The following is a 16776-nucleotide window of genomic DNA, read 5'->3' on the forward strand; positions in this document are numbered from 1 at the left end:
AGAGATGAACCCCACGAGTGTAGAACTCCCTCCAGTATTATACAAATAGGTAATTATGTATGCACAGACGGGGTTCCACGAGTGTAGAAATGCGTCCTGATGCTGTAAGAATAGGGACTCAGACATAAAAGGAACCCAACAATGGCAAATTTCCCTCCCTGTCCCTCAGCCAGGTTCGTGGAGGTTACCAGACAACATTCTGCCGGAGAAGGTCGGGCCGAACATAGGCTGATTACTTTCATTCCTAAGCCCCTGGAGTTGAGCTCGCCTGCCAGTGTGAGATGAAGGGTACCATTACATTGATATAGGAAGGCGGGTATCCATCCCGTTGGTATGTGCGATATGTGTAGCGACTGAACGTAGACGTAATGCCGTGTTAGTTCGGAAAGTTTCTTTTCTGCTCAAAGTCTGCGGGATTTTCGTAACTCTGGATGTAAGAAGAACGTGGCAAATCGTATGACTTTCTACTGACGACGTGAGAAACATGATCTACCACAGTAACATACCCGTGGTCCACGCCTACTGTGCACTGCTCACCCCTCTCGACTGTGGCACTGAGACGAACATTAGCCTAGTGCTATTAACGTACTACTTCCTCCCTCCATCTCTCATACATCGGACTTTCAGTCAGCCTCTACGCTCACGTTCAGTGATGAAATAAAACTCAACAACATCTGTGTAACGTATTAAAGTTTCGAAGGTGAGAGCAAGTTTAATGTAATATTTGTGATCAAGCCATATGCTTAAGTTCTTAGAATGATTCTTTCGAAAACGCTATAACCTTAATGGGTGTCAGCGCGTTTACATCAAAAATATATATGAGAACTTAAGTCTACCACTTTAAGATTATACATTTTGGTTTCCTTTAGAAAAACCATCAATCATTAACATCAATATCATTGTCGAATATTTCTCTAATGATTTAATATCTTCCACTGTTATCTACTCGTATTTGATTCTGAGACTTATATCTATGACTTTCCGCTCGTACATATTTCACAATAATATTGCAATTGCAGGTGACGTACAGGGGCAGGTCTTCTCTTCATTAAGTGACGCCGAGTTATCGCAGTATGACAAATCCTCAGTCGACAAGGAATTGTCTCAAAGTAGCGATTCCTGTTGAAAGAAGAAGACCACATTTCTATACGTTTCTAAAACCCTCCACAGTTCCTTATTCTTTAGGGCTTCCAAGCCCCATCTAACTTACTGTTTAGATCTAACATAATTATCTATTTTGCTCTTAGGTTCTCGTATAAAGTTTGCCAGATAATGCTGCATTAGCCTCAGTATCTGCTGCTTCATTTCCGCGGATGACAGCATGTCCAGGACACTACACTCTAACTCTTTGAGCAGATTTTTACAATCCAATATTGGACTTTATTTTCAATCATGGAATGCATTAGAGCATAGTGTGATAAAGGATCAGAGTAGATCGCTCATCTAGTTTTTGGGGATTACTCCGTTAATCTCAATGTACACTGAATGCCTCATAGTTCTGCTGTAAATATGGAAGGCTCTTCGTAGTTTTGCTGCTATACGAGTGTCTCCATCAATACCTGCAGCCAAACCTATACCTTCATTACATTTCCAGCCATAATCAGATGTTACTATGTTGTTTGCACGAGTATCATCATGATGAAGGAAGTTACTCTTTATCTAGTACAGAAGCACTGTTGTTTATGTTTGTCATCCAGACTCCACGAAGTTTGATTTCAAGAACCATCCAGGGAGGGAACCAGTCCCCACGAAGTTTGATCTCAGGAACCTTCCAGGGAGGGTACCAGTCCCCACGAAGTTTGATCTCAGTAACCATCCAGGGAGGGAACCAGTCCCCACTAAGTTTGATCTCAGAAACCTTCCAGGGAGGGAACCAGTCCCCACGAAGTTTGATCTCAGTAACCTTCCAGGGAGGGAACCAGTCCCCACTAAGTTTGATCTCAGGAACCTTCCAGGGAGGGAACCAGTCCCCACTAAGTTTGATCTCTGGAACCTTCCAGGGAGGGAACCAGTCCCCACGAAGTTTGATCTCAGGAACCTTCCAGGGAGGGAACCAGTCCCCACTAAGTTTGATCTCAGGAACCTTCCAGGGAGGGAACCAGTCCCCACTAAGTTTGATCTCAGGAACCTTCCAGGGAGAGAACCAAGCAACAAAGTCTTCGTGTCAAATATCTTTTACTATTGTCTGTCTGGCTTGCACGGCTCTAAACAACTATTGTCTGCTGGTATATATACACCCCGTCATCCAGCGATTCATTGTTACTCCCACTCACTGTTAGTGTCCACAGTCACGTCACCTCTCATGATTCACTATTTGTGGCCACACTCACGCCTCCTCGTGTGGATTTAGGCGTCGACGACGAGGTAGGGGTTTTGGGCGATGCTGGCGAAGCAGAGAACCTTCCGATGAATCAAAGCCACAAAGGCCCGCTCCTTCATGACTCACTGTTAGCGGTCACCCACCCTCTTAATATTCATTGTTTATATCCACTCCCCCAAACCTGCACATGGATCATTCAGAAGCATCAGGAACCCATCCTTCCATGTTTCAGTATAACAGGCCACGCATCCTTACCAGTCTCACGATTCACTTTCAGTGACCACACACCCCTTAATTAGCCACAACACTTAAGTGACCACATCCCACTCTTATTATTTATTCATTGTTAGTAGTGACACAGCCTCACTCTCTCTGATGAAATGAGCAGTGGACACATAACTACACGTCCTCACTGTCTAGCGTCACTGTTTGTGGCCACACATCTCCACCATCTCATACTAGTACGTCAGCGACCTTATACTCTCACCTTCTCATGGATTACTGTTAACGGAAGCATCTTGTAACTCTCTCATTACTCCAGTGGCCCCCCCCCCCCCACACACACACACACACACACACACACACACAACGCTCCCAAACATAATATCCGGTAATCACACCCCGTCATTCTCACACATCCTCACCCACGCATTATCTAATGCTATATAGTCATCACACACCCATCTTCCAGTACTCACTGTTTGTGGCAACATTTCAAGAGTCATTGTTGACGGAACACTTCCTCAACCTTTCAGGATTCATTATCGCAGCCCAGACACCTCATTATCTTCTGATTCACATATAGGGTTTGCTGTTGGAGTCCAAGCTCCCTTACTCATTCATGATTCCATGTTAGTAGCCACCGCGCCCCCCTCCGTTTCATGATCCATTATTGTTAGCTACAACCCCACTCCCCCAAGTGATTTACCATTGATAGCTTGGACCTCTCATGCCTCACTGTCTGTTCAGTAGCTACAGCCCAACGCTCTTATGATTCAGTGTTAGTGGCCATAGAACCCCCAACCACTAGCGCTTCATCATCAGTGGCCACACATGGCTGCTCTCTTGTGAGTCATTGATCGAGCACATATACTCTCAATGTTTCGTGATTCACTATTCATTTGCAACACAAGCCACCCCTCTCATGATTCATCAGCAGCCACACATCCTCACATCTCTCACATAACTAAATGTTCGTTGCCCACCACACCAGCCTCTCATGAATCATCTTTAGTGGCCACGCAACCTCTCATGAATCACTGTTAGTGGCCACACAACCTCTCATGAATCACTGTTAGTGGCCACACAACCTCTCATGAATCACTGTCAGTGGCCACACAACCTCTCATGAATCACTGTTAGTGGCCACACAACCTCTCATGAATCACTGTTAGTGGCCACACAACCTCTCATGAATCACTGTTAGTTGCCACACAACCTCTCATGAATCACTGTTAGTGGCCCCACAACCTCTCATGAATCACTGTTAGTGGCCACACAGCCTCTCATAAATCACTGTTAGTGGCCACACAACCTCTCATGAATCACTGTTAGTGGCCACACAGCCTCTCATGAATCACTGTTAGTGGCCACACAACCTCTCATGAATCACTGTTAGTGGCCACACAGCCTCTCATAAATCACTGTTAGTGGCCACACAACCTCTCATGAATCACTGTTAGTGGCCACACAGCCTCTTATAAATCACTGTTAGTGGCCACACAACCTCTCATGAATCACTGTTAGTGGCCACACAGCCTCTCATAAATCACTGTTAGTGGCCACACAACCTCTCATGAATCACTGTTAGTGGCCACACAGCCTCTCATAAATCACTGTTAGTGGCCACACAGCCTCTCATGAATCACTGTTAGTGGCCACACAACCTCTCATGAATCACTGTTAGTGGCCACACAACTTCGCTTTCTCGTGACTAGTGATCACACTTCCTCTCATGGCTCACTGTTATATGTCACACCTCACCTCACCACTAGTAGTTAATGATGACATACACCCACTTCATCACAGTTTCGTAGTAGTGACCAAACACTCTAATCATGTTACGATTCACAAACACTGGATACATAATATCACGTTACGATTCACAAACACTGGATACGTAATATCATGTTACGATTCACAAACACTGGATACATAATATCACGTTACGATTCACAAACACTGGATACATAATATCATGTTACGATTCACAAACACTGGCTACATAATATCACGTTACGAGTCACAAACACTGGATACATAATATCATGTTACGAGTCACAAACACTGGATACATAATATCATGTTACGAGTCACAAACACTGGATACGTAATATCATGTTACGATTCACAAACACTGGATACATAATATCATGTTACGATTCACAAACACTGGATACATAATATCATGTTACGATTCACAAACACTGGATACGTAATATCATGTTACAATTCACAAACACTGGATACATAATATCATGTTACGATTCACAAACACTGGCTACATAATATCACGTTACGAGTCACAAACACTGGCTACATAATATCATGTTACGAGTCACAAACACTGGATACGTAATATCATGTTACGATTCACAAACACTGGCTACATAATATCACGTTACGAGTCACAAACACTGGCTACATAATATCATGTTACGAGTCACAAACACTGGATACGTAATATCATGTTACGATTCACAAACACTGGATACATAATATCATGTTACGATTCACAAACACTGGATACATAATATCATGTTACGATTCACAAACACTGGCTACATAATATCATGTTACGATTCACAAACACTGGATACATAATATCATGTTACGATTCACAAACACTGGCTACATAATATCATGTTACGAGTCACAAACACTGGATACGTAATATCATGTTACGATTCACAAACACTGGATACATAATATCATGTTACGATTCACAAACACTGGATACATAATATCATGTTACGATTCACAAACACTGGCTACATAATATCATGTTACGATTCACAAACACTGGATACATAATATCATGTTACGATTCACAAACACTGGATACATAATATCATGTTACGATTCACAAACACTGGATACGTAATATCATGTTACGATTCACAAACACTGGCTACATAATATCATGTTACGATTCACAAACACTGGATACGTAATATCATGTTACGATTCACAAACACTGGATACATAATATCATGTTACGATTCACAAACACTGGATACATAATATCATGTTACGATTCACAAACACTGGATACATAATATCATGTTACGATTCACAAACACTGGATACGTAATATCATGTTACGATTCACAAACACTGGATACATAATATCATGTTACGATTCACAAACACTGGATACATAATATCATGTTACGATTCACAAACACTGGATACATGATATCATTCCTCTTGACTTACTGTTAGTGGCCAAAGAGTTTCTTACTGGACATTATTACAAACATCCTCTCATTATGATCACTTTCGGTGTTCCACATCTCACACTCACGATTCACTACTGGCGACCACACATCTTTTCATAATTCATCATCAGTTGCTGGATATAATTTTTCCCCCCTCTCACTATTCTTTATTAGTTGCCATACGCACCCACCTCTTAATGAATCATTGCTAGTGGTTGTAGATTCTCACCTTCTTGTGATCCATATTCAATGGCCATATGCCTTTAACATTTTAAAATTCACTGTTAGTGGCCACATACGTCATCTTTTAGTGATTCATTGTCTCTAATCACAACCCTTCAGCTTCTCATGATCTATGCTTAGTGGCCACACACCCACAGCTTTTCATCATGCATTGTTGATGGTAATGCACCTTTACATGATTCGTTATTAGCAGGTATACGCCCTCAGCATTCACTGCTGGTGGCCATCCACTTTAATATTTCACTGTTAGTGGCTGCACATCCTCAGCCTTTCCGCGTTCACTTAGGGTGGCCATATATCTTCACCCTCAAGTGTTTCTCTGTTAGTGGCCATACATCCTTACCCAACTATGATTCATTATTAGGTGGCAACACATCCTCAACCATCTGTGATTCATTTTTAGCAGTCAAATATCCTCATTCTCATATGATGTATCGTTAAGGGCCACACATCCTCAACCATCTGTGATTCATTTTTAGCAGTCAAATATCCTCATTCTCATATGATTCATCGTTAAGGGCCACACATCCTCCACAAAAATCATTCATTATCAGTAGCCAAATATCCTCACCCACTTATGAATCATCGTTAGCGGCCACACATCCTAACCCAACCATGACTCGTTGTTCGTGGCCACACATCCTCACCCACCACGATTTGTTGTTAATGGCCACACATTTCTCCCCTAGGTTATTTAATGAGTACTTGCCCGCATGGTGTTATAATTGCTTACACACCAATCAGTACTGTGTGTACACATATTTATACATTCCCATAACTGCTTACGTGGAAACTGTTGGTTATATATGAAGATCACAGTATCTATGGTTATATATCAAGGTCACAGTATCTATGGTTATATATCCAACTCACAATATTCACGGTTATATATATCCAACTCACAGTATCTATGGCTATATATCCATGTCACATTATCTATGGTTATATATATCCAGGTCGCAAAAACAACCATTGATATCTACAGAAGCCTAAGCACAAACACTAGTAGCCAGTTTCATGCTGGTTATTATCAAGAGGTCACTATGTATGGCAGTAAAGACACAGCGACCATGGATGGCCAGTGAATGTTTTGAAGATCAAAAAGGGGCGTTCATGGTGGCTGGTCTGGTCGAGTGAACGGAACATGGAGACTAGAGAACTAGAGAGAGATCTATGAGACATTAGGTTAGGTTACCTCGTCCAAGGGTCTTAGTAGGGATGGCCTCGCTAGGCTGGGACGCCCCGACGTGGTTGTAGGCGCTGACGTACACCTGATAGCGGGTCCCACACTGCAGCCCCGTCAGGGTGTAGGAGTCGGCGTCGGCGGGCACCTCCACGCGCCGCCACTCGCCGAATTCTCGCTTCTCGTACAGGTAGTAGCCTAGCGGGGAATACAACCATATGATCTTATGTGATCACTGTCTCTCTTCCTGAGCAATGCAGAACATTTGCCTGATGTCTGTTGTATCTTACTGAATCTAGCTTTCCTTGTTTATCTCTATCTTACATAATAAATAACAAAGATAAGATATTACGCTATTGTGCTCTGCTCTTTTCTTCTCTAACTACAGACCAGGAAGTTCACAAGGGATGCATAATGTAATTAAAAGACTTTCATACGGAAAAAGTGACTATTGTGATGTATAAAGCATATCTCTCTCTAGATGATGATTCCCATTTCTAATGTAGAATCATCAAAAATTTCTTGCAAGAAGTGAGCGCGCGTTCTCTGAGCAATATGAGGACAACCATTCCTACACACATTATGGATGATGTCAGAAGTTAGGTAGAAATATACGTCAGCCACACACCTTACCTGCCTCCTCCAGTGATGTCTGCTTGTCTGACTCACAAACACCTGCTGTACTTTACTCAGCAGCATCAACAAACTAAGCCTCTAAATCACTGATACCGTCTATGTCTTCCCGATAACATACGCTAATGTTTATATTGTATGCTTATAACACTTCTTCATTCACCAACAACATACTCTTATAACATGCTTATACCTCATTTTCATTTACAAACATCAGATATTTATACTGATATCTGCTTTCCGTCCACAACATTTTACACTTGTAGCAAACCTGCTCTGACTTTACTTACGCTCGTAACACACTGACTACTTCCCTGATCTCATCAAAACTATACTTTTATAACACACTGACCACTTCCCTGATCTCATCAAAACCATACGCTTATAACACACTGACTACTTCCCTGATCTCATCAAAATAATACGCTTATAACACAATAACTACTTCCCTGATCTCATCAAAACCATACGCTTATAACATAATAACTACTTCCCTGATATCATCAAAACCATACGCTTATAACACAATAACTACTTCCCTGATCTCATCAAAACCATACGCTTATAACACAATAACTACTTCCCTGATCTCATCAAAACCATACGCTTATAACACAATAACTACTTCCCTGATCTCATCAAAACCATACGCTAATAACACATTGACCACTTCCCTGATCTCATCAAAACTATACTTTTATAACACACTGACCACTTCCCTGATCTCATCAAAACCATACGCTCCTAACACAATGACCACTTCCCTCATCTCATCAAAACCATACGCTCCTAACACAATGACCACTTCCCTCATCTCATCAAAACCATACGCTCCTAACACAATGACCACTTCCCTGATCTCATCAAACCATACTCTTATAGTTCACTAACCACTTCCCTGATCTCATCAAAACCTTTATAACACATGAAAGTTTATATCGCCGACTAACACTAAACCATTTGGAAAACACGCCTTTATGTTTTCCCTTATGTTGTTACGCATGTGACGCGCAACATGTCCTGTCCAGCACTCACTACTCCTACTCGATACATCTACGACATGATGAAGCCTAACTTGTAGAAAGTAGAGCATCATCAAGATAGACAGTAATGCATGACTGAGATACACAATGATACATAGTGAGGTAGACTAATGCATTACTGGGGCGCAAAAACATACATAATGAGGTAAACTCTAATATGATATGATTAGTTTATGAATTAAGCAGCAATGCATTACTAAGGAAGCTAATTATGCATTACCCAAGGCACACAGTAATATATTACTAGGGAACACAGTAATTCACACATAAGGAACATAATGACTCAGTACAGACCTGCATATTGCAACATTAACAGTAAACAAATGTAACACAGCAGAGGCACAGCCTCAGTCAGGTGTTACTTACCCAGCACAGGAGCGGCGCCCGAGTCGGTGGACCGCCAGCGGACGGTGAGCGTCGTGGACGTGACGTCAGACACATACGCCAGCGGCGGCGACGGCGGCACTGTGGGCAACGCTAAACCTTAGCATCAGTAATGGTAACACTGTTAGTCTCAGCCTTAGCATCAGTAATGGTAACACTTTAGTCTCAGCAATGTGTGGCATCCGTACTGACCCGGGGAGGACGAAGGTCAACAACTCATACCTCATCACTGGTGAGGGACAGCTCTCACTCTTGGGCTCTGTGGGGATAACCCGGCTTTTCGTTATGTCGCTTATCGCACGATACTTTAACGCTAAGCGGAGAGGCAACATCGTTCAGCGTTGGCCCGCTACGACAACACTGATTACCTCCTCAGGTCCTGGTGAGCGGGAAACACTGCAGACCTGCCAGTACAGTTACAGCAAGCCACTATGATGGCGCCTTCGTTGAAGTTTGGCACTACTCTGGAGGTTACTTTAGGAGCCACGCCATTAGTTCCTGGCATTATTAACAATAGGGTTATTACATATTGGCACCAGATGTCAGTTATAGTTCTAAATTTTGCCGTATTGGAAACACCACCGAGTGGGAAGATGGTCGAGTATGACACTTCGCAAACCCTCATTACCGACTTTAAGCTACTTAAGGAAAATGAATCCTAAAGTGATATATGATATTTAAGAATATAGACAATTCTTTAGCCACCTACTTTTTTTTTAATACTGAAGTGTTGAAAAATGCAATATATTGTAATGTGAACAAAGAAGAAGTGGGAAATTTACACGTTCAGGTTACGTGTTTTGAGGAAACATGGCACCGCAAAAGAGACTCGGGTTCCTGAAGCGTAAGAGACTTGGTGTACACAAGATGAAATATTCGGTGACCGTAGATCACGTATTTCACTCAGCCTTATTTGTGGTAACATGAAATACCCCTTCCTATTACAGGATGCTAGCAGGTCAGCAGTGTTCTGTGTGCAGTGGCACGTTTGGCGTTCACTTTTACGATAATTCTGCGATGTCTTTGCTTTGCTGGTTTTGTGTGGCCAGACGGAACCTGGAGGAAAAGCTGGACTGCAGCTTCTGATAACAGTTCTAACACACAAGTATCTCCTTTTGGACATCGTTGTGTCCAACTTACTGAGAGAATCAGGGAGTGAGCCATAACCGTCGGGCAGTAGCGCTGTGGGTGTTAAAACACCCCAAAGTAATACTTCTCGCGACCGGGAAAGCCGACCCTTGTAGGTAGTGAGGAGAGGTGCGAAATCCTACAAACGTTTACCTTTGCTGCCGATAATGGATGATATCGAGGATAAGGGACACGAAGTAAAGCTCATCGGTGACTCTATGATTCGAGAACAGCTGGAGGAATTCTGCGCTCGGAATCGTTCACGCCGTCAAACGTTTTGTTTTCCCGGTGCCTAGGTAGATGATGTTGCCGACGCTGTAGAGGAGGTTCATGGTGATATTAACGATAACACACCTGTTCTTTGTCGTGTAGGTGCTAACGCTTTAATGGAGGAGAGATCGGGGGGGAGCTGTTGGAGAAGTAAAGCTGGCTTATTCGACGCTTCCGAGACAAGATTACTGACACAATGATTCCAGTTCTTTCCAGGATCGGCACTGGGGACGCCTTTAGAACAACGTTCAGTCTGAATAACAGACTAGTGAACCTTTCTTTTCAGGAAGGAGTTGAGTTCATACACTTGCGGCAACAGTTCCACATGTAGTCTGATATGTTTATAAAGTAGGTTCCTCAGTGATGTACAAGTGCGTTTTAGTAGAAAAACGCATCCTGTTTGTAGCAGACCCATTCTCCTTCGCAAGCACTCATCGAAATGGGTCTTAGTCTCCTCTCAGGATACGTTATGCTATCGCTCCGAATATACGCAATTAAATTTCCTAGTAAGAAACAACAGCGTCAGAAGGTAATTATGAAACGTTGGCTACTTGCTAATCTTAGTTAGATATGAACAATAGAGACTTTCTAGACTAACACGCAGTTCCAGAGTTATCTCTGTGTGATAGCGATACGAGAAGCAAGGTAGGCGGTAGTGTCTTGCTGTTTAAAATTCACTTGAATCCTGTGGCGAAAAATGTTGTGGCCGTTGAGAATTGCCTATATATATATATATATATATATATATATATATATATATATATATATATATATATATATATTATACTTTGTCGCTGTCTCCCGAGTTAGCGAGGTAGCGCAAGGAAACAAGCGAAAGAATGGCCCAACCCACCCAGGTACACACATATATACATACACGTCCACATACGCACATATACACACCTATACATTTCAACGTATACCTATATATACATACACGGACATATACATATATACACATGTACATAATTCATACTTGCTGCCTTTATTCATTTCCGTCACCACCCCGCCACACATGAAATGACAACCCCCTCCCCCCGCATCAGCGCGAGGTAGCGCTTGGAAAAGACAACAAAGTCCACATTCATTCACACTCAGTTTCTAGCTTTCATATATAATGCATCGAAACCACAGCTCCATTCCCACATCCAGGTCCCACAAAACTTTCCATGGTTTGCCCCAGACGCTTCACATGCCCTGGTTCAATCCATTGACAGGACGTCGACCCCAGTATACCACATCGTTCCAATTCACTCTATTCCTTGCACGCCATTCACCTTCTTGCATGTTCAGGCCCCGATCGCTCAAAATCTTTTTCTCTCCATCCTTCCACCTCCAATTTGGTCTCCCACTTCTAGTCGTTCCCTCCACCTCTGACACATATATCCTCTTTTGACAATCTTTCCTCACTCATTCTCTCCATGTGACCAAACCATCTCAAAACACCTTCTTCTGCTTTCTCAACCACACTCTTTTTATTACCACACATCTCTCTTACCATTTCATTACTTATTCGATCAAACCACCTCACACCACATATTGTCCTCAAACATCTCATTTCCAACACATCCACCCTCCTCCGCACAACCCTATCTATAGCCCACTCCTTGCAATCATAGAATGTTGCTGGAACCATTATTCCTTCAAACATACCCATTTTTGCTTTCCCAGATAATGTTCTCGTCTTCCACACATTTTTCAACGCTCCCAGAACTTTCGCGTCCTCCCCAAACATATGATTTACTTCCGCTTCCATGGTTCCATCCTTTGTCAAATCCACTCCTAGATATCTAAAACACTTCACTTCCTCCAGTTTCTCTCCAATCAAACTTACCCCCTAATTAACTAGTCCCTTAACCTTGCTGTACCTAATAACTTTGCTCTTATTCACATTTACTCTCAGCTTTCTTCTTTCACACACTTTACTAAACTCAGTCACCAGCTTCTGCAGTTTCTCGCCGGAGTCAGCCACCAGTGCTGTATCATCAGCGAACAACAACTGACTCACTTCCCAAGCCCTCTCATCCACAACAGACTGCATACTTGCTGCTCTCTCCAAAACTCATGCATCCACCTCCCTAACAACCACATCCATAAACAAATCAAACAACCATGGAGACATCACGCACCCCTGCCACAAACTGACATTAACTGAGAACCAATCACTTTCCTCTCTTCCTACTCATACACATGCTGTACATATTCGATAAAACTGGTCACTTCTTCGAGCAACTTGCCTCCCACGCCATATATTCGTAATACCTTCCAAAGAGCATCTCTATCAACTCTATCATATGCCTTCTCCAGATCCATAAATGCTACATATAAATCCATTTGTTTCTCTAAGTATTTCTCACATACATTCTTCAAAGCAAACACCTGATCCACACATCCTCTACCACTTCTGAAATCACACTGCTCTTCCCCAATCTGATGCTCTGCACATGCCTTCACCTTCTCAATCAATACCCTCCCATATAATTTCCCAGGAATACTCAACAAACTTATACCTCTGTAATTTGAGCACTCACCTTTATCCCCTTTGCCTTTGTACAATGGCACTATGCACGCATTCCACCAATCCTCAGGCACCTCACCATGAGCCATACATACATTAGATATCCTTACCAACCAGTCAACAAGAAAGTTACCATCTTTTTAACAAATTCCACTGCAATACCATCCAAACCCGCCGCCTTGCCAGCTTTAATCTTTTGCAAAGCTTTCACTACCTCTTCTCTGTCTGCCAAATCATTCACCCTAACCCTCTCACTGCGCACACCACCTCGACTAAAGCACCCTATAAATGCCACTCTATTATCTAAAACATTCAACAAACCTTCAAAATACTCACATCACCACTACTTGTTATTACCTCCCCATTAGCCTCCTTCACCGATGTTCCCATTTGTTCTCTTGTCTTACGCACTTTATTTGCCTCTTTCCAAAACATTTCTTTACTCTCACTAAAATCTAATGACACTCTCTCACCCCAACTCTCATTTGCCCTCTATTTCACCTCCTGCACCTTTCGCTTGACCTCCTGCCTCTTTCTTTTATACATCTCCCACTCATTTGCACTATTTCCCTGCAAAACTCGTCCAAATGCCTCTCTCATCTCTTTCACTAATAATCTTACTTCTTCATCCCACCACTCACTACATTTTCTAATCTGCCCACCTCCCACGCTTCTCATGCCACAAGCATCTTTTGCGCAAGCCATCACTGCTTCCCTAAATACATCCCATTCCTCTCCCACTCCCCTTACGTCCTTTGCGCTCACCTTTCTCCATTCTGCACTCAGTCTCTCTGGTACTTCTTCACACAAGTCTCCTTCCCAAGCTCACTTACTCTCACCACTCTCTTCACCCCAACATTCTCTCTTCTTTTCTGAAAACCTCTACAAATCTTCACCTTCGCCTCCACAAGACAATGATCAGACATCCCTCCAGCTGCACTCCTCAGCACATTAATATCCAAAAGTCTCTCTTTCACGCACCTATCAATCAACACGTAATCCATTAACGATCTCTGGCCATCTCTTCTACTTACATACGTACACTCTCTTTTTAAAACAGGTATTCCCAATCATCAGTACTTTTTCAGCACACAAACCTACAAGGTCTTCACCATTTCCATATATATATATATATATATATATATATATATATATATATATATATATATATATATATATATATATATTATATATGTGCCTGACTTACCTCCTTGGTCCCTTGATGCTGCATGCAAAGGATATGGAGACACATCATCGTATGTCAGTCTGTAAACATCTGTTAACATTAATAATGGCAAAACACAAACATTATTGAATAATACAATCAACTAAATTTCTTCGTTTGACATGATAATGTACACTTATCAAAATTACCATTAATCCTAGATTGTGCAGTCAGTTAGAGGCGTTGCGTGTTTTTGGCAGAGGTAAAGCAACTTGTTCTATTCTGATTAAACTAAACTGGGCTAAGTGTGATTGTTTTTTTTGATGGTGAAAGAAGTGGCAAAAGTGAATTCAAATATTCCATCAAACAGTCAACAAAGTGTTTACATCCAGTGTTTCATGTTTGAATATTTACTGCGTTAACCAACCAATGCTCTGCCGACATTCCATCTCCCACTTGCTGAAGTCTTCAACCATCTAGTATTTCCCAAGCCTTCCATTATCAGCACAAACTCCACTATCTTTTATCTCTGTCTATCCACCTATCATTTCTCATTATTTATCTTAAATTCTGATGTGAATGTGAAACTTATCCATGACAGTTGAAAATGATTATACTAGGCCACAAACGTGCTTGCACTGAAAACTCAGAGAACTAATGGGTGATGACACAGCCTTAACTAACCAATATTTCAACTCGACTATGAAATCGCTGTTGAGAAACAAACCTCACCTGATGAAATCATTTTCATCTGTCACTCCTGATTTGCCTTACATGTATGGTTTCGTGAAAACCCACAAACAAGATTATCCTCTATATGACCTGTAATTAATTTTGTCGGTGCAGTTAATCATAAGCTGTCGATATGGATGAATGAGTTTTCGGTTCCCGGGTCTAGTAGATACCATTCCAAAATCCTCAGTCACTGGCAAATTACTTTTTAGGTAATTTTCAACAGTACAAGTTAATGATGATCAACAAGAAAGTCATGAAAAAATAGTTTTTTGATTTGCAGGTTTCAATGACCTTTGTAGTGCTCTCGACAGGCAAATCTGAGGTGATATCCCTAATGAAAGCGATGTGGACAAAGATTTGAAAAGCTTCAGCAAAACTTTCAAACTAGTTGAAGGAATATTTGTGCCAATCCATAGCAGACGGTCTTTTCCAAAGTGGAGGTACGATAACAAAGAAGTGCATGTTCTCCAAGAAAGTAGCAAAAGAAAAGAAAAGAAAGGAAAAAACTCAGATGATTAAGTAAATAGCGTAGATTTGCTTACAGAAACTAAGAAATTTCTACGTCATAGTAAACGTCAGTATGAAGCGTATGTTGCTAAAACTAGCAAAAGCAATCCTAAAAAGTTTTATAGGTACGCCAGAAGGAAAAGTTATGACCCCAGTCACCTGGTGTATCAATTACGAAAATGCTTCAAGGCAACAAATCCACGGTAGAGATTTTAGATAATATTTATTACATCTGCATTTGCAGCTGAAGACACAGCTCATTTTCATTCCACTGGTAGGAGAAAACGTTTTGCGACATATTGACAGAAATCATGAAGATACACTACCAGCGCTAAATGGAATTAAAGTGAATAAAACGGCAGATCCAGATAAGCTTCATTTCAGGATAATCAAAGAGGCGAAAGATGAGATTGCTATGTAAAATGTTCCAGTGGAATGGAAGTTTGTTAATGTAACTCCGATATTCAAACAGGTTAATATAGCACTGCTCCGAAGTTAATGTCCTATTAGCTTAATGTCTGCAGTTGAAAACTTATAGAAACCATCTATTAGGATGAATTTTAACCATTTAGAGGACCACCACTTAATAGACGATTCTTAAGAAGGTTTTTTTGACGATATTATCCATATGTAACAAATGTGCTCGATTTCTTTAATGATGCAGCCTACGCATAGAATGAAATGAAAAAGTTGATGTCATCTATCTAGATTTTCAAAAAGAGTTCGATAGATATCCACATCAGTGGTCACTCACTAAAATTAAGTCAGAATTAGAAATTCTTATGCCATCGAAGAGCCCAGTCTATCAATTTGTCTACGTCAATTTGGAGACGCAAACGCTCGATTTTTGTTGCTGCACTCCGATGGTGAAGAAATTGACTGACCGTCCGTAAATAGAGTAGTGATACTGGCTGAGCTTCTGAATGGCTGGACGTAACAAATGACGTGCCACAGACATCAGTCTTAGGACCGGTTCTCTTTCTCATATACATTATTCATATTGACAATGTGCTGCAGTGTAAGGTTACGCACATTTACAGACGACCCTGCAATGAGAAATAAATCTGCAACAAAAATCGAGCGTTTGCGTCTCCAAATTGACGTAAACAAATTGATGAACTGGGCTCTCAGGTGGCATATAGATTCTGATTCTGATAAGGATAAGTGCTAAGTTTTACATATTGGGAATAAATATGTAAAGGTAAGC

At 41.5% G+C, this 16776-nt stretch overlaps 1 protein-coding gene across 1 annotated transcript in view; it reads right to left on the reverse strand.

Annotated features, from left to right (window-relative positions):
* LOC139759811 (cell adhesion molecule Dscam1-like) overlaps positions 1-16776 on the reverse strand; it is a 167038-nt gene that overhangs the window by 72723 nt on the left and 77539 nt on the right. Inside the window, exons 17-19 of the mRNA XM_071682291.1 lie at positions 14370-14387; positions 9229-9327; positions 7199-7384 (exon numbers count right to left, since the gene is read on the reverse strand). Of these exons, the coding sequence (XP_071538392.1) occupies positions 7199-7384; positions 9229-9327; positions 14370-14387 (303 nt within the window). The remainder of the gene's footprint in view (positions 1-7198; positions 7385-9228; positions 9328-14369; positions 14388-16776) is intronic.

The sequence above is a fragment of the Panulirus ornatus genome, chromosome 34 (assembly GCF_036320965.1).
Source record: "Panulirus ornatus isolate Po-2019 chromosome 34, ASM3632096v1, whole genome shotgun sequence".
In the NCBI taxonomy this organism is placed as follows: domain Eukaryota; kingdom Metazoa; phylum Arthropoda; class Malacostraca; order Decapoda; family Palinuridae; genus Panulirus; species Panulirus ornatus.